General features: G+C 39.9%; 1 protein-coding gene across 1 annotated transcript in view; it reads left to right on the plus strand.

The window, feature by feature from the left end:
• Positions 1-22,742, plus strand: part of LOC132711445 (complement factor H-like) — a 55,392-nt gene that overhangs the window by 22,227 nt on the left and 10,423 nt on the right. The window contains exon 7 of the mRNA XM_087890075.1: positions 20,907-21,080. Within this exon, the coding sequence (XP_087746201.1) occupies positions 20,907-21,080 (174 nt within the window). The remainder of the gene's footprint in view (positions 1-20,906; positions 21,081-22,742) is intronic.

Genomic DNA, 22,742 nt, shown 5'->3' on the forward strand with positions numbered 1-22,742 from the left:
CCCGATCCAGGTAGGGTCGCAATTAGTGTACAAGGCGAACCTGTACAAAGGTCCCCTTAGCCACAGCTGCCAAGTGTTGCTCTAATCTCAGCTGTGGGTCAAGGAGGACACCCAAATTCCGAACCCATTCTGAGGGGGACAGCTTCTCCCCCCCCCAGGTTAAGGATGGACAATCGACATGGTCCTTGGGAGGCAATACCCACAGCCATTCAGTCTTGTCTGGGTTAAGTCTGAGCCTGTTGACTCCCATCCAGACTCTCACAGCCTCCAGGCACTGGCACATCACATCCACTGCTTCACTGAAATGATGCGGAGTGGAGATATACAGCTGGGTATCATTGGCATACCGCTGATATCCCACCCTGTATTGTCGGATGATCTCCCCTAGCAGTTTCATGTAGATGTTGAATAGAAGGGGAGAGAGGAGTGAGCCCAGAGGCACTCCACAAACGAGGGCCCTTTTGTCCTCCTATCAACACCGACTGAGACCAACCAGAGAGATAAGAGGAGAACCACCGTAATACGGTGCCTCCCACTCCCAACTCCCTTAGTCAGCCTAGTAGGATACCATGGTCGATGGTGTCAAAACAGAACAGACGAATTGATCAGTTAGAAGATAAGGAGGGAAATTTAATAAAAGATAAAGGAGGAAAGGAAAGAATTGCAGTGGATTTTCATAAAGAATTATACAAAAAAGAAGAAATCTTAACAGAGGTGACAAAAAATTATATTGAGAATTAGGATTTACCTAAAATACCCAATTTAACAAAAGAATTATTAGAAGAGGAAATTACCTTAACTGAAATTGAAAAAGCAGTGAAGAAACAAGGAAATCTGAAAACACCAGGTACAGATGGACTCCCCACGGAGTTATATAAAACAATGTTTGAGGTAATGGGAGAGCATATGAAAGACTTATTTAATGAAGTTCTGGGGAAAGCAGAAATTCCCCATTCATGGAGAGAGGCCAATATTAGCCTAATTCCAAAAGAAGATCCCCCCTCGACAGATATAAAAAATTATAGACCAATATCCCTCCTGAACTCCGATTATAAAATCTTCACAACAATTTTAGCAAACAGATTAAAAGGCTTCCTGAATGAATTTATACATATTGACCAAAATGGATTTTTACCATCACACCAATTACGAGATAACCTGGGAATTATATTAAATATACTGGAATATTACGAAGATCATCCCGGTAAACAGGTTGCACTAGTTTTCATAGACGCCCAGAAGGCATTTGACAGGGTCAACTGGGAGTTTATATTATTACAGCTAGAATATATGGGTTTTGGACAGAGATTTATAAACGCAATCAAAGCGATTTATTCCAAACAAACGGCCAGACTATTGATAAACGGGGATCTGACGGAAGAATTTTCTATTGGCAAAGGCACAAGACAGGGTTGTCCCCTATCCTCTTTATTATTTATTCTATCACTAGAAACCCTACTATGAAAAATAAGGAATGAGGAAAGAATAAAAGGCCTTAGAATTGGACAACAGGTATACAAAACCCAGGCCTTTGCGGATGGTATGGCTTTTATTTTAGAAGACCCTACAAAAACTGGCCCATACTTATTAGAATTGATTGAGGAATTTGGAGCAGTCGCAGGATTATTGATTAATAAAAAGAAAACAAATTTATTAACGAAAAATATTTTAGAGGAAGATAAGAGGAGTTTACAGGAAGTGATTGGATTGAAAGTAGTTAACAAAATTAAATACCTGGGAATTTGGTTATCTGGCAGATGCTCGAGTATACAAAAAGACAACTATAATAAACTATTAATTCAAACAAGGAAAGATTTAGATAAATGGGGTAAAATTCAACTTTCACTTTTGGGACAAGTAACAACAGTTAAATCCTATATTCTACCGAAATTTAATTTCTTATTTCAAATGGCTCCAGCGAACCTATCCAAAAAATTCTTTATGGAATTAAATCAAATAATAACTAAATTTATTTGGCAGGGGAAAAAGCCATGGATTAAAAGAAAGATGATGCAGGAGATAAAAGAAAGAGGAGGCCTGGGTTTACCTTGTTGGGAGAATTATTACTCAGCAGCTTTGTTAGTATGGGTAAAAGAATGGATTACTCTAGGTAACAATCGTCTTCTTAAATTAGAAGGTTATGACCTACAACAGGGCTGGCATATGGCTCTCTGGCGAGACAGTAACCCACAAAGTAAATGGTTTACTAGACATTATATAAGAAACATCTTAATTCAAAACTGGGAAAAGGTTAGCAAAAAATATTATATTAAAACACCGTGCTGGATATCACCGGTGGAAGCACTGACATATCCCAAAATCTACAATCCGACAAAGAAATTAATATACAAAGAGTTATTGAATGCACAGGGAAATTTAAAATCTAAACAGCAATTGAATTCTCTAGGACTTCAAATGGACTGGTGGACTTACTTACAGATTCAATCTAAATTTAAGAAAGATAGAGATGGGAAAGGTATACATGTGGACCTACAAGAATTAGATAAAATTTTGATGGGACAAGAAAAAGGCATGATTGCAAAAAGTTATAAATTATTAATGAGATTAGAGATAGGTGAGGAGATAATCAAAGATACAATGATCGCTTGGGGGAAAAACTTCGGTTACTCAATTCACTTAGACAAATGGCAAGGGATTTGGTGGGAGAATATGAAGTCAGTAGTATCCACGGCATACAAAGAGAATATCTATAAGATGATATACAGGTGGCACCTTTCCCCCGGCAGATTGACTAAAATGTTCACTGGACAATCGGCTGAATGTTGGAAATGTGGGCAGGAAAGAGGCAGCTATTATCATCAATGGTGGACATGCCCGGAAGCAGTTAAGTTTTGGGAAAAAATAAAAAAATGGCTTAATGAGATTGTAAACCAAAAGATTGATTGGGCACCAGAGACATGCTTGCTCGGCTCCAAACCGGATAATATTAAAAAAGACTTATGGTACCTAGCCCATCACAGCGGCGAGATTGATATACGCACAATTTTGGAAAAATAAAAATATCCCATCGGAGGAAGCAATTATAAAAAAGATTTTGGACTGTGCGGAAGCAGATAAATTGACTAAAAAATTAAAAGATAAAGATCTAACTCAAACATGTTTATCCTGGGAAAAACTATATACTTGGTTAGCGAAGAGAAAGATACAACCCAATTGAAAAAGAGGAAAAGTATTTATTGAGAAACCTATATTATACTAACAAAGTGAGGTCGGATAGACCTAATTGATGTATAAAGAGATATAAGTCGCTCTGTCTCCCTCGGAATATAATGTACTTGCAGATATGTTTGTTATTTGTTATATTGTCTTGTATGTTATTTATATGGTGTGTTGTTATTTTTTGGTTTTTTTTAATGGAAAATGTAAATAAAGATTATTTTTTTTAAAAAAAAGAATAATTAATTTTGTGAAGTTACAATTGTTCAATTCTTACAAGAATAGTGAGCCCACTTATTTTATGACTTACATTTTCTTAAGTAATAAAGTCCAACATTTTAATATAATCGGTTACTTCTATAAGTATCTTTCTATTTATATATTCAAACACTTAATGAAAAAGAAAAAAGAAAAACAAATATAGACATGGCTGTTCCAATTAGTTCCATTTTCATACATCAAATAATTTCCCCATATGTTCCTCCAAACCACATCTTAATCATTTCTACTTCATCACAATATATCATTAAAACTATTTCATCAATTACAATTTCCTTAATTAAATTTTAAAAATATTCTGACTGTTATCCTCTACTTGCTTCCCCTATGAATTATTTCAAATCCTCACTTAATCATTTTTATACACGCCACCATAAACTATTAACAGTATTTCAATTATTACATTTTAAACTTATTCATCTTTCTCAAAAAAGAAAAAAAACCAAAACTCATCATTATCTAGATTTCAAAAATATAAATGATAATATTCCAATTATTATACAGTTCATTTTCACCATCATATACTTTACCATTATTACTTGCTACAATTCACATTTCAGTTCTAAATGTATACCACAAATTCCTCTTTCATTTCCTTCTCCTTTTCTCCCTTTTCAATTTTATTTTTACCTTTTTCTTTCCCCTTCTTTCTTGCATTTTAAAATCCTGATCTCTCCTATTTTGCCCTATGTTGCCTATTGTTCCCTCTCTCTTTTTTCTTTTTTTTAATTTCACCACTGTTTAGCCCGCTGTTTAACCCAATATTGTCATTCTGTATATCAAAGTTCTGAATTCTTCTCTTCTGCCCTATATTTCCTCTTTCTCTCTCTCTCTCTTTTTTATCTTATACATCCAACAAACATTAAATCTATAGCAGTCTACATCACAACGCGAGAAGGGAATAAAATTATCCCATTACATATATAGGGTCACCTACAAAAGTCTATTACATATAACAAGTGACATGCTTATCAAATACCTCTATTTACAGCTCGATTTGACATCCAATTATACCATTGACTCCAAGATATATAGTAATCTGTGTCCCCTCGTTAGTTCAGTATCATAGTAAGCCGATCTGATTCTGCACAATTCATTATTTTCTGAATTACTACTTGTTCGGGTGGGATAACATCCATGCCAATCTTGCAGCTGTTGTTATATGTAGCAGCAGGTACCATGTTGTTCTATTAACATTTTCGGGTCTTATCCCTAATAAAAATACCTCAAGACACAATTGTATATGCTGCCCCAACATCTCATTTAGCCACTTCTGAATATTCTTCCAAAATTTCATTGCCTCTTGACAGGTCCACCATTGGTGGAAATATGTACCTTCTTTAACGCCACATTTCCAACAGACTGAGGGTGTTCCAGAGAACATTTTGGCGAGTCTGGCCAGCGGTAAATGCCATCAATACGCCATTTTATATATATTTTCTTTATATCCTATTGACCGGATTAGTTTAATATTCTTAGTCCAGATTTCGTTCCACCTCTCAGGCTCTATTGAATAACCTAGATTCTTCTCCCAGGCATGAACCGAAGTCTTCGCACCTTCCTCACCTACCTCCATAGCCATAAAGAATTTATAGCATCTAGATAACACCTTTTCATCCACCCCCAATAGTATCCTATCTAGAATCTGCACCTCTCGACTAATCCCAAGTCTCTGTCTATCTCTCATATACTTACTACTAATTTGCATGTACATCCACCAGTCTAGGTTCACTCCTTGTTCCTCAAGTGACAATTTTGTTTTTAACTTCCCATTCATATCTAATATTTCTTTGTAGGTCAATTTTTTCTCTGGATTATACAGAATCGGATAGATCACAGCTTCCTCAGGTGAAACCCAGAGTGGTACCTTATTATAATAATTTATAATTTCCATCCAACTCTCAATCAGGACTCCTTGTATGTGATGTTTCGTAAAATATGCTGGGGGTTTGCCTCTTTCCCACCATAGGTGGGCATGCCACCCCTGTTGGAGATCGTGACCTTTGATTGCTAACAGACGTCTCCCTTGTAGTGTAATCCATTCACGGATCCAAACCAAAACCGCTGAATTATAATAATACTTCCAATTTGGGACCCCCAACCCGCCTTGTTCTTTCGGTTTCTGCATCATTTTCAACTGAATTCGAGGCTTCTTGCCCTGCCAAATAAATCTATTTGTAGCCCTGTCCAAGTTCCTAAAAAAGGTTTTATCCAGTCTAACTGGGGCCATTTGAAAGAGAAATACCATTCTGGGCACTACGTGGGTCTTAATTAAGGCTATCCATCCCCTTAATGACAATTGTATCTTGCCCCATCTCTCCAAATCTTTGTCTAGTTGCTCAGTTAATTTTAAATAGTTATCCACCTTTATTGAGGAGCATCTATCAGACAGCCAAATCCCTAAATATATAACTTTACGAACTACCTGGAGGCCCAAAGTGTTTTGTAGTTCTAATTTTTGTATTTCCGTCATGTTTTTAACTATGATCTTTGTTTTTTTCCTATTTATTTGTAATCCAGCCACTTCACCACATTTCTGTATTATGTCAATAAGTTGCCCACCAGAGGTTAGTGGCTTTTCCAGAACAAAGACCAGGTCATCCGCAAACACCTGGACCTTGTATTCTTGTTCTCTGATCTTTAATCCTCTTATGCTCACCTCTTGTCTTATTGACCTAAGTAAAGGTTCTAGCATGAATATAAACAACAATGGGGAGAGTGGGCAGCCTTGTCTCGTTCCCTTCGCTATCGTCACCTCCTCCGACTCTTCTCTATTGACCAAAGTCTTAGCCTTCTGTTGACTATAAATTGCCTGGATTGCATTCAGGAAATGATCGCCAGCCTCCATATATTTCAATTGTGATATAAGATAATTCCAATTGACCCTATAGAAGGCTTCTGGGCATCCAAAAAGAGGAACGCCACCTGCTTCTCAGGGTGGGCCTCGTAATATTCCAGGGCATCCATTATGATCCGTACATTATCTTTCAACTGTCTGGCCAGTAGAAAACCATTTTGATCTATATGGATGAATTCGCTAAGGTATCTCTTAAATCTAGCTGCCATTACAGTTGCAAAAATTTTATAGTCGGCGTTTAAAAGTGAGATGGGCCTATAATTATGTATCAAAGTATAGTCCACCCCTTCCTTTGGTATTAAAGAAATATAGGCCTCTAGCCATGATTTGGGAGCCTTAGACTCCATCAATACCATATTAAAAATTTCCTTCATATATTTTATATACAGATCTGTAAAAGTTTTATAAATCTCCGCAGGCAAGCCATCAGTACCAGGGATTTTACCAGCCTTCTGCCTCTTGATCGCAATCTCTATCTCTCCTTCCATAATATCCTTATTCAACAGGTCCTTGACTGAATCAGGAAATTTGGGAAGGTCCGAATGTTCCAAGTATACCTTAATTTTCTCACCCAGCACCTGCTCATTAGCATAGAGTTGTGAAAAGAATTCCTGTGCGATCCCTTTTTTCCATTCATTATCTACCCATCTGACTCCCATCTTGTCCTGTAATTGATCTATCCAGCTACTTTCCCTTTCCTTCTGTAGTTTATAAGTAAGCCACCGACCTGCCCTATTGGCATGTTCAAAATGGTGCTGTCTGGCCATTCTAAGATTATGTGCTATTTCCTCCTGGTCTAGTAGTATGAGTTGATGTTTACTTGTGTCTACTACTTCCTTAGCTTTGACATCTAGTGGGTTAATTCTGTAAATTCCTCTCTGCAGTCCACAACTTCACTGTCCACATTTCCCTCTCCTTAAATTTCTGTCTTTTTTTCCCTGCTATATATTTAATCGCTAACCCTCTCATATAGGCTTTCGCCGTATCCCACAAAATCTGTATCGAGGTTTTCTTATTATCGTTGACCCTAAAGAAGGCTTCCATTTCTCTCTTTACCATTTGTTGAAATTCTATCTCCGTTAAAATACTTGCTCTCAACATCCACCTCTTATTTCTTTTGATTGTATCTCTCTTCCACCTAACCAATAATGGACTATGGTCTGCCCAGGTATTAGGTTCTATGTCTGTCGCTACAGTTCTGGTCTTTAAATCTGTAGTTGCCCACATCATATCCAGCCTCAACCAAGATTTATGCCTGGGAGAGAAGGTATATTGATTTGTTTGAGGGTGAAGCACTCGCCATATATCCGTAAGACCCAACTCATCCCTCATATCTGCACATACTTTCAGAAGTATTCTCCTATTTTCTCTCTTTTGACTGTTCCCCAGTAAATAGTCCAAATCCCTGTCAATTACTGCATTAAAATTGCCTAATATAGCTATATGAACATATTGCAAATCAATAAGTTTTTGATACACCTTTTGATAGAAATCAGATTGTCCATTATTTGGGGTGTATCTTCCCACCAAGAGGACCTGTAGCCGGCCTATACGTATCTCCAACATTAGAATTCTTCCCTCATCATCCATATAAATTAATTTAGGTTCCAGGCAATTCTTAACATAAAAGACCACACCTCTTTGTTTCTCGTCAGCTAACGTAGCATACAGCTTACCAAGTTCAGGACATTGCAAAACACATTCACATTGTTTTTTAATATGCACTTCCTGGGGACATATAACATCCATTTTCAATTTTAGTAAATTCTTGAAAACCCGCTTTCTCTTCACCTGTGCGTTCAAACCATTTATATTTAACGAGAACAAACATATTTCCTCCCCCATCTTTACTTATCTGCGTTCTTTGCTGTAGTTGTCTGTCAGGTTACCCGTTGGTTGCTATCCTCTTCTCCTTCCCTTACTCCTACTGCTCCTTTCTCCTCCTGTCCTCCTTCCTGACCCTTACTATCTACCAATGTTCACTTTCCCTTCCTCCTTCCCTTTCCCAAGTTGAAAATTCACTCTCAAGAAACTCATCAGTTTTTTGCGGGATTTCAAGACGTACTCTCTTCCCCTGCCACGACACCAAAAGCCCACCTGGAAGTAGCCACTTATATCTCACATCATATTTTCGTAGTTGTGTTGTCAGCGCTTGGAAGTTTTGTCTTCGATCTCGCACCTTCTTCGGCACCTGTCTCAAAACAGTGACCTGTTTACCAGCGTATTTTATCACCTGGTCCTTTGATCTCTGGTATACTTCCTCCCGTAATGATCTCTTACTAAATTTTACATGAACTTCCCTCGGGAGGTTCTGTCTCCTTGTAAATGATGTAAAAACCTGGAATCATTCATCAATACCACTGTGCACCATTTGCGTGTCTTTCTGCAGCATCCCTATCACCATCTCAACCATCTTATCTTCCAAGTTTTCTTCCGGCTCCTCCCTAATGTTTTGAAATCTCAGGATGTGGACAGACTTCTCCATCTCAAGCAGAATTATATCATCTTCAAGCTGCTTATTGACCAGTAGCTGTCGCAACTCACACCTCTCTATCACCTCCTCAACCTTCTCCACCTTTGTAGCTACTTCCTGGATCTGGCTCTCGTGCTTTTCCATTGTCACACACACATCATTCAATCTCTCAGAGATTTGTTTCACTTCCCCTCGCATGCCTCCCATCTCCTATTTCAATTCAGCCAAGTCCTTCACGGTGGGCTCCTGGTTTTTTGTCATAGTTTCCTGTATAGCATATAATAAATTCTGAATTCCTTGGAGGGTAGAAGTCTTCTCGGCCACAGCTACCACCTCTAGAGATTTATGCAGAGTAGGAGGAGTCGTAATTGTAGCCATAGATGCTGTTGATATCGGGAGCTTCTTTCTAGTCTTAGTTGAGGAGCTAGACATTTCTGTTAAGCAGAGGAACCTCCTCCAAAGTAACATATAACTAAGATAAGCCCAAAGGTACTAGTTATTGCTCTACACTATCCCAATAATTAATCAATATTCTAGTCTGTTAACGAGTTACTTTGCTATTTAGTCAATTATCTACTTTACTTCTTATCCCCCCTTCAGTACTCCCAAATGATTAATACTAATTAATCAGTTTAATTTACTAATCAATTAATCTACTTAATATTAAATTGGTTAATCATCTAATTATTACTCTAGAATTTATTAATACTCTAATCAGATCAATTACTCCACTTAATATTAATTCACACCAATAAATTTAACTCTTAATTTTCCAAAACAAATATATCCCAACAAATTACTTATAGTTTCACTCAGTCCATTAATAAAATGATCTAAGAGTTAGTAGACAGAGCAAAGCTACTCGTGACAAGGGAGTTCAAAAGAGGAAGTGCTGATCGGCTATAGTATTACAGTTCTCCCATTGTGTAGACGTTCCTCGCCACTCTTTCTCTACTCAAGTATGATTCTCCATAGTAGTAATCACGTTAAAATGTCTTAGTCACCACCGAGTCCACCTCCAAGTCAGGGGAAAGGTCGATAGGAGTAGCTCTTCCAGCACTTACCAGCTAATTGTCAAATCGCTTTTAAAAAGCACAGCAATAATAAAGCAGGGGGTAGAGTCTAAGGAAGTTCCAACTGCAGCCAAAATTAAGAGGAAACAGCGCCCATCCGACCCAACAGGCCACTCAGCACCCGATCTCTCCAATCTCCCAATATCGCCTCCAAGTTACTCAAGAAAACCAATCTGCCGCTTCCAGCCAAAAATAAGCCTTGCGCCCCCCGAATCTTCAGCGTTAATCCTGAGGGAACAATCCGTTCCTTTCTCACAGTCCAATTTATTTATTTCACTGCCAGTGCCGCTTCCACTCCATTCCCCCAAAAGCACTCTGTCATGGCAATAGGGCCTCTGCCCTCTCTGCAAGGCCCTTTTCTCTCACCGGAGATCAGGATCGTCCGTCACTTCATCGGGAGTTCGCTCCATGTCGCTCCCATAACCACCCGCACGGCCGCACTCTGCGCCAGTTGGAGCCTCCGGGTGCTCCTCAAGGGGAGCCCCATGTAGAGAGCATTGCAATAGTCCAGGTGGGAAATGATGAGGGCATGAGTGACTGTGTGCAAGGAGTCCCGATCCAGAAAGGGACGCAACTGGCGAATCAGGTGAACCTGATGAAAAACCCTCCCAGTCACGGCCGTCAAATGCTCTTCTAAAGACAGCGGTGAATCCAGGAGGACACCCAAGTTGCGAGCCCTCTCCGTGGGGGCCAGCGATTCACCCCCAATAGTCAGCGATGGCGTCAACTGACTATATCGGGTCATCGGAAACCACAGCCACTTGGTCTTGGATGGGTTGAGCCTGAGCCTGTTTCTCCCCATCCAGATCCGCACGGCCTCCAGACACCGGGACATCACTTCAAGGGCATTTAATCAATCTTGGGGTAATTTCTTACATTTTAAAGATTTTCCACGTTATTTCCAAATCATTTTGTTCAATTTTCTATTTGAGTTCTTTTTTTGTTTCTTTAAAAATACGCTCCAATGTCCTTTTTTCTTCTCCCCATGCTTATTAACTGCCGTTTTCTCACTAGGGGTCTTCAGGTTTAAATTTTTTTCCCCTTATTATGAGTTGGCTAACACTCACCCAGCTCCAAAAACTCTGTTCAATTCACCACTCCTGCTCCATGCTCAGTCCGGTTGCCCCAGCTTCGTGACAGCCGCAATGGCTGCCTCCCCCACCGCCAAGTCATAGAGAGCTAGCTCTGACCATCAAGGAACTTGTCTGTTCCTCTTGGTCTTCCGAGGTGCCTCTCCTTCACCCCCATCCCTATAGGACGGTTCCGGTCCAAAGACCCCTTGGCAGCAGTTCGTCAGTCTGGGTTTTTACGGAGCTCATCGGAGCCTGCAAATTTCCAAACTGTCTCGCCGCAGCGCTTCTGGTCAAAAAACTCCCCCCCCATCTAATGATATCCTTGTACCTGAAGGGCACATTTTTCAGGATCTTAAGCTTAGAACTGGAAAGAGAAGAAAGGAGTAAAGGCTTAGGGAAAAAGCTGCACACATTTTCTTGATGTCAAAGTTTTGTTTTGTTTTTTATTGTAAAGAGTCATTCCGTAAAATATTAGCTGAGGAAAGCATTTTCTTTTAGGACCAAAGCATTATAAGTTAGACCTCAGCTTGTTATTGATGCACACCTTGTTAAAAGTTCCTTGGTGATGAATATTTTTATTTATTTATTTATTTTATTCATCAAACATGTATAAGATAACAGATATAAATATAAACCTCATTATGAATACAGGAAATGGATGCGAATAAATGGGGACAGTAGGACAGGGCCAGTAGGCATGTTGGTGCACTTATGCACGCCCTTACAGACCTCATAGGAATGGGGTGAGGTCAACAGTAGACAGTCTAAGGTTAAAGTTATGTGGGTTTGGGGATGAAACCACAGAGTCAGATAGTGAATTCCAGTATATATCTTGATGTATCAGAATATATCAGAACTCTTTTTTAAAAAACAAAAAACAAAAAGTTTTTATTATTTTTTTAAATTCAAACAAATAACATTTTCACTTATCTATTTAAACATTTGTAAACCCAACCTTCAACCCCCCCCTTCCCTCCCCCCTCTCCCTTGACTTCCCAGAAGAAAAGCAGGGTATAAATTTTACCAAACATACGCTAAAATATGCTAAGTTAATGCAAGACATTACAATTCCCTAGAACCCTTAACTCCCCTTCTACAAATTATTTATCAACCTCCCTTTAAAGTCAAAATAACATATAATCCTTTAGCCCTAAGAGTTTTTTTTAAAAAAAACCATTAACAAACACTAGTAGATCATTCAAAGCCTTAAAATCTCATAATACATCTGTAGGATATTTTTAGTTCATTTACTTAATCATTTGACTCTTCCTCCTACTTTTGTTCTCAATATTCAAATATTTTAAAAAATCTTAATACAACAATCATTAAACCTTAATTAATCATTAATTGAACTCTTAATTCATTTACTTAATCATTATAATTAATCATTAATACATCAATAGTTAGACCAGAGAAAGTTAATCTTCCATTCTTCCTTTCTTTCTGTATTTTTTCCAATCTTTCTTCCTCCCTCCTACTTTTATTTTGAGGAGGTTTTGAATTTTAACTGGGGGTTGATGTTTCTTTAAAACTTGTCCCTTTCTTGGAACCATTTCCTCTGATTTAGAGCCCCCATATCGACTCTTCTTGCTTATATAATCAGTCAGTTCATAGAACGAAGAATTAACTCGATCAGTTTGCAAAGAAAAGTCCAGTTGTTGCATTTCAATTAATTGTGTGAAAGCCTCTGCCAAATCTTCTTTATCCTCCGAAACCTCGTAGGGTTGGTCAGTTTCTTCTTCTTTCTGCTCCAAATTATATTTTTGAAAAGTTCTGTCAGTTAATTCCAAAAGGGCAGGAAGAAAGTTTGAAGATTTTTGAGAGCCAGCCAGTTCCAGCTTCTCTGTTTTAGTCAAAATGTCTCCTACATTGTCATTGTGCTTTCCTTCAAAAACATCCTCAGTTGCTTTTATATCCTCCACCGGTTCTATAAATTTTTGTTCTATGATTGCTGTTAGGTTATTAATAATTACAATTTGGTTATTCATGGCTTCCTTTATAAATTCTGTAAGGTCTTTTAAAAAAATAGTCCTGGCTCTGTGATTCAGTTCTCTGTGTCATTTCTGACGCCATTAGAGAGCCTCCACCACTTTCAGAAACTCCTTGCTTGGAAGCCATATTATTTTAAAAGAATTTTTGAACAGCTTTCTCAGATTTATTTGTAATTTATCAAGCAAGATAGTCTTTTCTACACCCAGCTCTCAAATACCAGCAGTTTAAATCCAGTCTCTGAGCACAAATCTGTTAACAAGCACTTTCATTTCCAGCTTTCACTTTCACACCCACAACGAAGACATCATTTCCACCTCCAGCTCAGCAAAATCAAGTAGAAACAATGTATCCCAGGAGTTAAGCATATACTTGCAAAAGCTTGTTCTCCTGCTTCCGTTCTGTCTGCTTTTTGAAATCAGTTAATCTTCTTCTTGACAGCAGAGTCGGTCGCCAGTGTCTGGCTCTGTTTAAACGGAGTTGCCACGGATCTGGAGCTTCAGTGGGCTGAGCGGGGAGCTCTCACCCTCCAAGCCCCTGGAATTACTCCAGGGGCTTCCGGGGAGCTCTACCCTCACCCACTGGCTCTCCTCTCCTTCTTCTCCTGAAGGAGAGGTTTTTAAGCCATCTGACAGCTGATTAGCGCTGTCAGAACGGCTCCAACGGAATCACGGGGCTGGCGGTCCAAAAAGACCATCCGCGATGCCGGTGGTGCCAACCGGAAGCCCCAGAACTCTTGATTATTTAGTATCGTGGGATTCAGCAGACCAGTCAAAAGGTTGCTGTATGAATGAACCTAATCCTAATCACTCTATACTGCATTCTAACCTTGAGGGAAGCCCCATGGAACTAATTGAGACTTAGTCTAGTTTCATTGTCTGGGAGGAATTTAAAACCTATTAATCCTGACCAGTAGTTTGGCCATCAGTATAATACATCCATGTATTATACATACATCCATGTATTATACATGCATCCATGTTCCTCCTGGTAGGCTAAGACCTCCTATCAGGTGAGACATGGTTGGGTTCTGGTTCCAAGTAAATTCCTACTTGGGAAAGAAGATGGTCCTTCACTTAAGGAGCCAGCAGTGTACTCTTTTCTCAAGAAGCCACTATTAACTGGACAAATATTGTCTCATATTGTCCCAACCTACCCTTCCTGCGGAAGGTTATTAAGAACAAGCAATTGCTTCAAAGAACTGTGGAGGAAGTTCTGGACTTCTTCAGTCAGATTTCAGACCTGAGTACAGAATTAAAATGGAATTGATCATACCTATGGTGAGAATAGGATGCAGCCATCCTTTCTCTCCTTGGTATTTTAGTGGCTTTTAATCGGGATAACTTCTGGGCTGGCTTCAAAGATTGGATTGGGGAGCACTGTGTTGTACTAGTTCTTCTCCTTCCTCTGGGAGAGTTTTAGTCAGCATTCATGGAAGGAGAAGTCTAGTCCACAGATACTGCTTTGCAGTGCTCAGCCCCCTCCCCACTTCTGTTTAATATTAACATGAAGAAACTGGTTGAGGCTGAAGGCATTTCATTTGATTGTGAAATAGTAGATTTATTATTATTCATCCCAATGAGTATGAAAAAGACCACTTATTCAACCTGATTCTATCTGAATCATATTAGGATGAAAAATGAGATTAAAATTAGAAAAATATCTCTTTCCTCTTTAATCTTTTTACTAATACAGCATTTTTTAATTCAAGTGAATAAACAGAATATTAATGAAAAAAAAACTTTTATTTGTATTTTATATTAGAAATAACTTGCCAGGCAGACTATATTGAAAATGGAAACGTATTATCTCCAAAGATCATTTATAAGGAAGGTGAGAGAATACAATTCTCCTGTAATGAAGGATACTCACATGTTGACAGACAAGATGCCTTATGTACTGAGACTGGATGGGGTACAAAGCTTCAATGTGAAGATCTGTATGTGATTCTAATGGTCATGGTTGTTTTGAAATCTTACACACATTTTAGTCTTCTTGCTATGCATGCCTAAAATTGCAGCTCCAATCAATCTGACCTGGTTAAAAACCTTGTGGTAAAATAGGGAAAGAAGTATTTGTATGTCTTTATTTGATTTCGTTTTTATCAGACATACGGAGAGCAAGAATAACAAGCATTGTCTTAGAAGACTCATCCTTCCTTTTTTTAACAAGTAAAAGAAAATATTGCCTCAATTTTAGTCTAGATCTATGGATTATTTACATCATACTGAATTGATTTCCTAAACTAGCTATGATTAGTTTTAAAGGGATAACTGAAAAAGAGCCACTAAGTCTATAATTTCAACATTTTAATAATCCTTGATTAATTAAAAACTCAGGATTCATGGCTTCCTGGAATTTGTGGAGTCAAATGGCATATTATACTTCCTTTAATCTTAATTAATCAGACTTAGAAATGTTTTTCTTCAAAGAAGGACTTTATTCTTCTGAAGATCATCTGAGGCAAACATTTACTTCGGTCTGCAATCTATCATAAGTAATACGACTCAGCAATAAATGTGGGGCCAAATAGGAATGAATGTTTCATGTAGCATTTCTTGGACAGAGGAACATAATTCATCAAAACTGTTTGTGTCTAAGGCACAAAGTGTAGAAAAAGTAATTGTTTCTTTTAGGGAAAATTTGGGTGATAGTCCCACAAGGGGGCAACTCAATCTATTTTGAAGATATGTGCAAAGGGCAGAATTGATCCACAAATCAGTTGGCTATCTTTGTCTCAGACTGAAATCACCTTATGACTTCAGCATTGGTGGTTCTTACATTTGGGCACTAATTTCACTCTCTTTTCCCCCCCAAGTGTTGTAAAATCACATTACAATTTTACAATATATTAATTTTTACAATATATTAATTTTACATTCATGGTAGATTTTAGGAGAAACCCTCCTATACTACCACCTCTTTCAATACTAGACAACACAGTATCAACAGTAGAGTCCTTCAAGTTTCTAGGTTCTATCATATCTCAAGATTTAAAAGGGACACCTAACATCAAAAACATCATCAAAAAAGCACAACAAAGATTGTTCTTTCTGCACCTACTCAGGAAGCTCAAACTGTCCAAAGAGCTGCTGATTCAGTTCTACAGAGGAATTATTGAGTCTGTCATCTGCACCTCTATAACTGTCTGGTTTGGCTCTGCAACCAAACAACACAGACACAAACTTTAATGGATAATTAAAACTGCAGAAAAAACAATTGCTACCAACCTGCCTTTCATTAAGGACCTGTATACTGCATGAGTCAAAAAGAGGGCTGTGAAAATATCTACAGACCCCTCACATCCTGGACATAAATTGTTTCAACTTCTACCCTCAAAACAATACTATAGGGCACTGCACACCAGAACAACTAGACACAAGGACAGTTTTTTCCCAAATGCCATCACTCTGCTAAACAACTAATTCCCACAACACTTTCAAATTATCTACTAAGACTGTATTACCATTATTCTTCTCATCTTTCCTAGTACCTATCTCTTCCCACTCTTACTATAAGCATGTTGCTTGTATCTTTACGATTTATATTGTTTTATTGTTTCCTAGTATGATTTGATTGCTTATTAGTATCCTATGACTATCTTATGTTTATTTATTTATTTATTTATTTATTTATTTATTTATTTATTTATTTATTTATTTATTATTTTATTGAATTTCTATACCGCCCTACTCCCGAAGGACTCAGGGCGGTGCACAGCCATGAAATAAAACACATAGATATACAAAGTTAAAATCGAATAAAATGAATTAAATAAATTTGGCTGAATTAATACCCATAATTTAAAATACCCATATTTTAAAATACATTAAAAAATTTAAAATTTACACTTAAAAAGGAGAAGATTTAGGCGAGGCCAGCTTGATGAAATAAAAGCGTCTTCAGCTCGCGGCAGAAGGTGTGCAGATCCGGAATCCTCCGTATCTCTGGGGGGAGCTCATTCCAGATCGTCGGTGCCCCCACAGAGAAGGCTCTCCCCCTGGGGGCCGCCAGTCGGCATTGTTTGGCCGACGGCACCTGGAGGAGCCCCTCTCTGTGGGAGCGTACTTGTCGGTGGGAGGCTGTTGATGGTAGTAGGCGGTCCCGTAAGTAACCAGGTCCTAAGCCATGGAGCGCTTTACAGGTGGTAACCAGAACCTTGAAGCGCAACCGGAAGACCACCGGGAGCCAGTGCAGCTCGCACAGGAGAGGTGTTAGATGGGAGCTCCATGTTGCTCCCATAACCACCAGCGCGGCCGCACTCTGCGCCAGTTGGAGCCTCCGGGTGCACCTCAAGGGGAGCCCCATGTAGAGAGCATTACAATAGTCCAGACGAGATGTGACGAGGGCATGAGTGACTGTGCGTAACGAGTCCCGATCTAGAAAGGGACGCAACTGGCGAATCAGGCGAACCTGATGAAAAATCCTCCCGGTCACGGCCGTCAAGTGCTCTTCTAAAGACAGCCGTGAGTCCAGGAGGACGCCCAAGTTACGAGCCCTTTCCATGGGGGCCAATGATTCGCCCCCAATAGCCAGCGATGGTGCTAGCTGACTATATCGGGACGTTGGAAACCACAGCCACTCGGTCTTGGATGGGTTGAGCCTGAGCCCGTTTCTCCCCATCCAGATCCGTACGGCCTCCAGGCACTGGAACATCACTTCAAGGGCATCATTGGGGTGGTCCGGGGTGGAGATGTACAGCTGGGTGTCGTCAGTGTACAGATGGTACTTCACCCCGAAACCACGGATGATCTCGCCCAGCGGCTTTACATAAATGTTGAACAGAAGGGGCGAGAGAACCGATCCCTGCGGCACCCCACATATAAGGGGCCTCGGAGTCGATCTCTGCCCCCCTGTCAACACAAACTGCGACCGGTCAGAGAGAAAGGAGGAGAACCACCGTAAAACGGTGCCTCCCACCCCCAACCCTTCCAGCTGGTGCAGCATGATACCATGGTCGATGGTATCAAAAGCCGCTGAGAGGTCTAACAGGACCAGGACAGAGGAACAACCCCTGTCCCGAGCCCTCCAGAGATCATCAACCAACGCGACCAATGCCGTTTCCGTGCTGTACCCAGGTCTGAAGCCCGACTGGAACGGATCGAAATACGATGCTTCATCCAGGTACTGGGGTAGCTGTCACGCAACCACACTCTCAACAACCTTCGCAACGAAGCAAAGGTTGGAGACTGCACGATAATTAGCCAATACTGCCGGGTCCAGGGAAGGCTTCTTGAGGAGAGGCCTTACCACCGCCTCTTTCAGGGCGGTGGGAAAGACACCCTCACCCAACGAAGCATTTATAATCCCCTGGAGCCAGCCTCGCGTCACCTCTCGGGAAGCCAGCACTAACCAGGAGGGACACTGGTCCAACAAACATGTGGTCGCGTTCAATCTACCCAGAATCCTGTCCATGTCATCTGGGGTCACAGGATCAAACTCATCCCAGATAACAGTCTCAAGACCTGTCTCCATCACCCTCGCTGGATCTATCCCGTCAGAGTCCAGACCTGCCCGAATCTGAGTGATTTTGTCATACAGATACTGAACAAAATCCTCAGCTCTTCCCTCCAAGGGGTCCTCCCGCGCTTCCTGGTGGAGCAGGGAGCGGGTCACCCTAAACAGGGTGGCCGGGCGATTATCTGATGATGCAATAAGAGCAGTAAAATGAGTACATTTTGCTGCTTTTATCGCCACTAGGTAACTCCTAATATGAGATCTTACCAGTGTTCGGTCAGATTCAGAAAGACTAGCCCTCCAACAGCTCTCTAGGCGTCTTTTCCAGCGCTTCATCTCCCTCAGCTCCTCGGTGAACCAAGGAGCCAGGCGAGATCGGCGCTGGGTCAGAGGCCGCAAAGGCACGACTTGATCCAGGGCTCCAGCAGCCGCCCTATCCCAGGCAGCCACTAGGTCCCCAGATGAGGCGTGAGCCAGAACCTCCGGGATTGGCCCAAGCTCCATCTGGAACCTATCAGGTTCCATCAGGCGCCTGGGGCGGTACCATCTTACTGGTTCCGCCTCCCTGCAGCGGGGTGCCGCGGTTCGAAGGTCAAGGCGAAGGAGTGAGTGATCTGACCATGACAAGGGCTCGATGACTATATCCCCTATCTCGAGATCACTCAACCACTGTCCAGAGACAAAAACCAAATCCAGTGTGTTTCCCCCAGTGTGCATAGGGCCATGAATTAGTTGGGTCAGGTCCATGGCCGTCATGGAAGCCATGAACTCCCGAGCCACCTCAGACGCCTCACCCACGGATGGCAGGTTGAAATCCCCCATGACCATAAGTCTGTTAGTATCTTATGATTCTTGATGAATATATTTCTATTCTATTCTATTCTATTCTATTCTATTCTATTCTATTCTATTCTATTCTATTCTATTCTATTCTATTCTATTCTATTCTATTCTATTCTGCTAAGCAGCAAAGTGAGAACAGAGCATCAGCTTTAGGGCAAGGATCCCCAGTGAGGTCCATATTAATTTATCAATGGTCGATAAATGGCTGGATAAATAACTGGTCGATAAATGATGAATCAAAAGTTGGAATTAAGATTGCCAGGAGAAATATCAACAACCTCAGATATGCAGATGATACCACTCTAATGGTAGAAAGTGAAGAGGAACTAAAGAGCCTCTTGATGTGGGTGAAGAAGGAGAGTACAAAAGTTGGCTTGAAACTCAACATTAAGAAAACTAAAACCCACATTAGGTGAGGAATGGTATTTAATGAGAAATTTATATTATATAGGATAAGTGAGGTTGGATAGACCTAATTGATATATTAAGGTATATAAGCTGTTCTGTCTTCTCCGGAATATAATTTAGAGTTATAGTACTGAATATTTGTTCATTAAGGTACTATGTGGAAGTACATATATTTATTGTTGTATTGTTTTTTGTGTGTCACTTTATGTTGTGTTGTCTTTTCTTTTTAACTGAAATGTAAATAAAGATTATTATTTTTTTAAAAAAAAAGAAAACTAAGATCATGGCATCCAGCCCTCTCAATTTCTGGCAAATAGATGGGAAAGAAATGGAGGTAGTGACAGATTTTATTTTCCTGGGCTCCAAGATCACTGCAGATGGGGACTGCAGCCAAGAAATTAAAAGATGGTTTCTCCTGGGGAGGAAAGCTATGGCAAATATAGATAGCATACTAAAAAGCAGAGACATCACCCTGCCAAAAAAAGTGTGTATAGGCCATGGTTTTCCCAGTTGCAATGTATGGCTGTGAAAATTGGACCATAAGAAAGACAGAGCACAAAAGAATTGAAGCCTTTGAACCATGGTGCTGGAGAAGACTCCTGCAAGTCCCTTGGACTGCAAGGTGATCAAACCGGTCAGTCCTAGTGGAGATCAACCCTGACTGCTCTTTAGAAGGCCAGATCCTGAAGATGAAACTCAAATACTTTGACCATGTAATGAGAAGGAAGGACACTCTGGAGAAGAGCCTAATGCTGGGAAATATTGCAGGCAAAAGAAGAAGGGGACAACAGAGAACGTGGTGGCTAGATGGAATCACTGAAGCAGTAGGCGTGAGCTTAAATGGACTTCAGAGGATGATAGAGGACAGGAAGGCCTGGAGGAACGTTGTCCATGGGGTCGCGATGGGTCAGACACGACTTCGCAACTAACAACAACAAAATGATGAAAAGTCATTTGCAATCAACTAATCTTTCTTCACCTATTGAGAGTTTCTCAAGGACCTGGAGCAGATAAATGTTCTTGTTGGTTAAAGATAGATCACCTATTTTTATTACTGTTGGACAGTATTACTTGGTCTGTTGTGTGGATGTTTGGGTGGTTTAGGGGTGAGGAATTGTGATGGGTGGGGTGTGTTTGGGGATTATTATGTGTGTTGGACCTGGTCTTTGGGTGTTAAGTGAATTTCATTTTATGGGTATACTGTGTATACACATACAATGACAATAAAGTTATTCATTCATTCATTCATTCATTCATTCATTCATATTCCTCCATAGAAATTAAGTGTTTCCCTCCAGAAGTGACGAATGGCTACTTTCAATATAGACGAGATCACTATATGTATAATGATGAAATTGAAACAATATGTAATGAAGGGTTTGTCTTTGGAGGCCCCAGAAAGGTTTCCAAATGCACTGCAACTGGTTGGCATCCTCCTACTGTCTGTAAACGTAAGTAACTTTTTCTATGAAGTTTCTTTCTAGAGCAGAACTTGCTAGATACAGTGAGATAATTATGGTGGGAGGAGAATAGTTTATTATACATACCAGTAGTTACAGCATGATTTCTGTAATTTTTTCATTAAACAATCCTACAGTTTTGTATAATAATCATAAAATTGTTCCACAATAAAATAAGGAAAAACAAGATAAAAATGGAAAAATAGCATGATGCTACAGTATAGAAAACTTGCACCATGCTATCACTAACCAGTAATTCATAAGCCATCTGAAAACTATAGGGACTCAACTGAGGGACTCAACTTTTCAGGGACCTGATTAATTAATGTCCGTCCAAAAATCACCTATTTGACAAACTCTGGAAGGAAGAAAGGTGATCGCTGAAGCTCCGAGCCATTTTCCTGCCTAGCAATCTACCAATGGTGCTACTTTGGAACAAAGATTTATTAGTCTTAGTCTAGAAGAAATGCTCAGGTCTCTCTCATTCCAGCTTGCAAGGGAATGCTGTCACAAAGTGGCAAGTGTACTTTGAAGTAGGCTGTGGAGTGTGCTAAACAACAATGCAGTAGGAAAACTAGATTATTTCCATGGGATATTCCTCTATAAGATGATAAGGAGGGCCAGAGAGGTCAAAGTATCTGCCACGTTACCTGTTCACCCCAGGTGAAATTCTTACACTTTTCAGAGATAGGATGACCCTGGGCCATACAGAGTTGGTGGATCAGGTATTCATGAAACTGCCCTTTTCAGGTACATAAGCAGCCTGATGCCAGGTCTGTTGTATACTTGACAAAACAAAGTGTAGTCCGAAAAAAATTCCTTCTATAGTTGGTTAGGTGGCCCAAATTGGAAAGGCTGTGGAAGATAGCTAATACAATGTTTCCCTGAAAATAAGACCCTGTCTTATATTTTTTTGAACCCTGAAATAAGCACTTGGTCTTATTGCCATGCACTCAAAAGCCCAATTGGGCTTATTATCAGGGGATGTCTTATTTTGGGGAAAACATGGTAGTATCCAGGGAAAAACAAAGATTCCTTGTGTAGTGAAGCATCACAGAGAGACTGCACAGCACATCAAAATTGGATTTTGATAGGGGTTTTAAAATGATCTTAGTTGGATGTTTTAAATTTGGCCGAATGATTTAATTATTTTAATAAGCTTTTAATTTTTGTTGTACATTGTTTTTATCATGGCTGTTCACCGCCCTGAGTCCTCCGGGAGAAGGGCGGTATACAAATATAATAAACTAACTAACTAACTTGAAGTACTAGAAGAAATCAGAAAATATCATTTTGATACAGAGTGAGAAATGACAGGCAGAGCTGATTCTTGCAATGGGACAGGGACAGGTTGGGGACAATGCTGTGTATTCATACCCTCAATGAACTATTACGGGAGGCCTCTTTGCTTCAAGAGAAACAGAAAATGTTGATGAGTCTATAGGAACACATGCAGTGAAATTTGCTAGCACCTGAGCAGACCTACTTTTTTCATGGCACATGAACAGAATGATTGCAACAAGTGAAATAAAATCATAAATTGAGGAACTTAACTTTGATTAAATGAGGAATGGGAGGAATAGTACTGAAATGGCAGAACAGAAGGCCTAAACTCCAAAAAAGTTTGTACAGAAGTGGCTGAAGGAATGAAAT

Source organism: Pantherophis guttatus, chromosome 3 (assembly GCF_059756535.1).
Source record: "Pantherophis guttatus breed Tessera chromosome 3, ASM5975653v1, whole genome shotgun sequence".
Classification (NCBI taxonomy): domain Eukaryota; kingdom Metazoa; phylum Chordata; class Lepidosauria; order Squamata; family Colubridae; genus Pantherophis; species Pantherophis guttatus.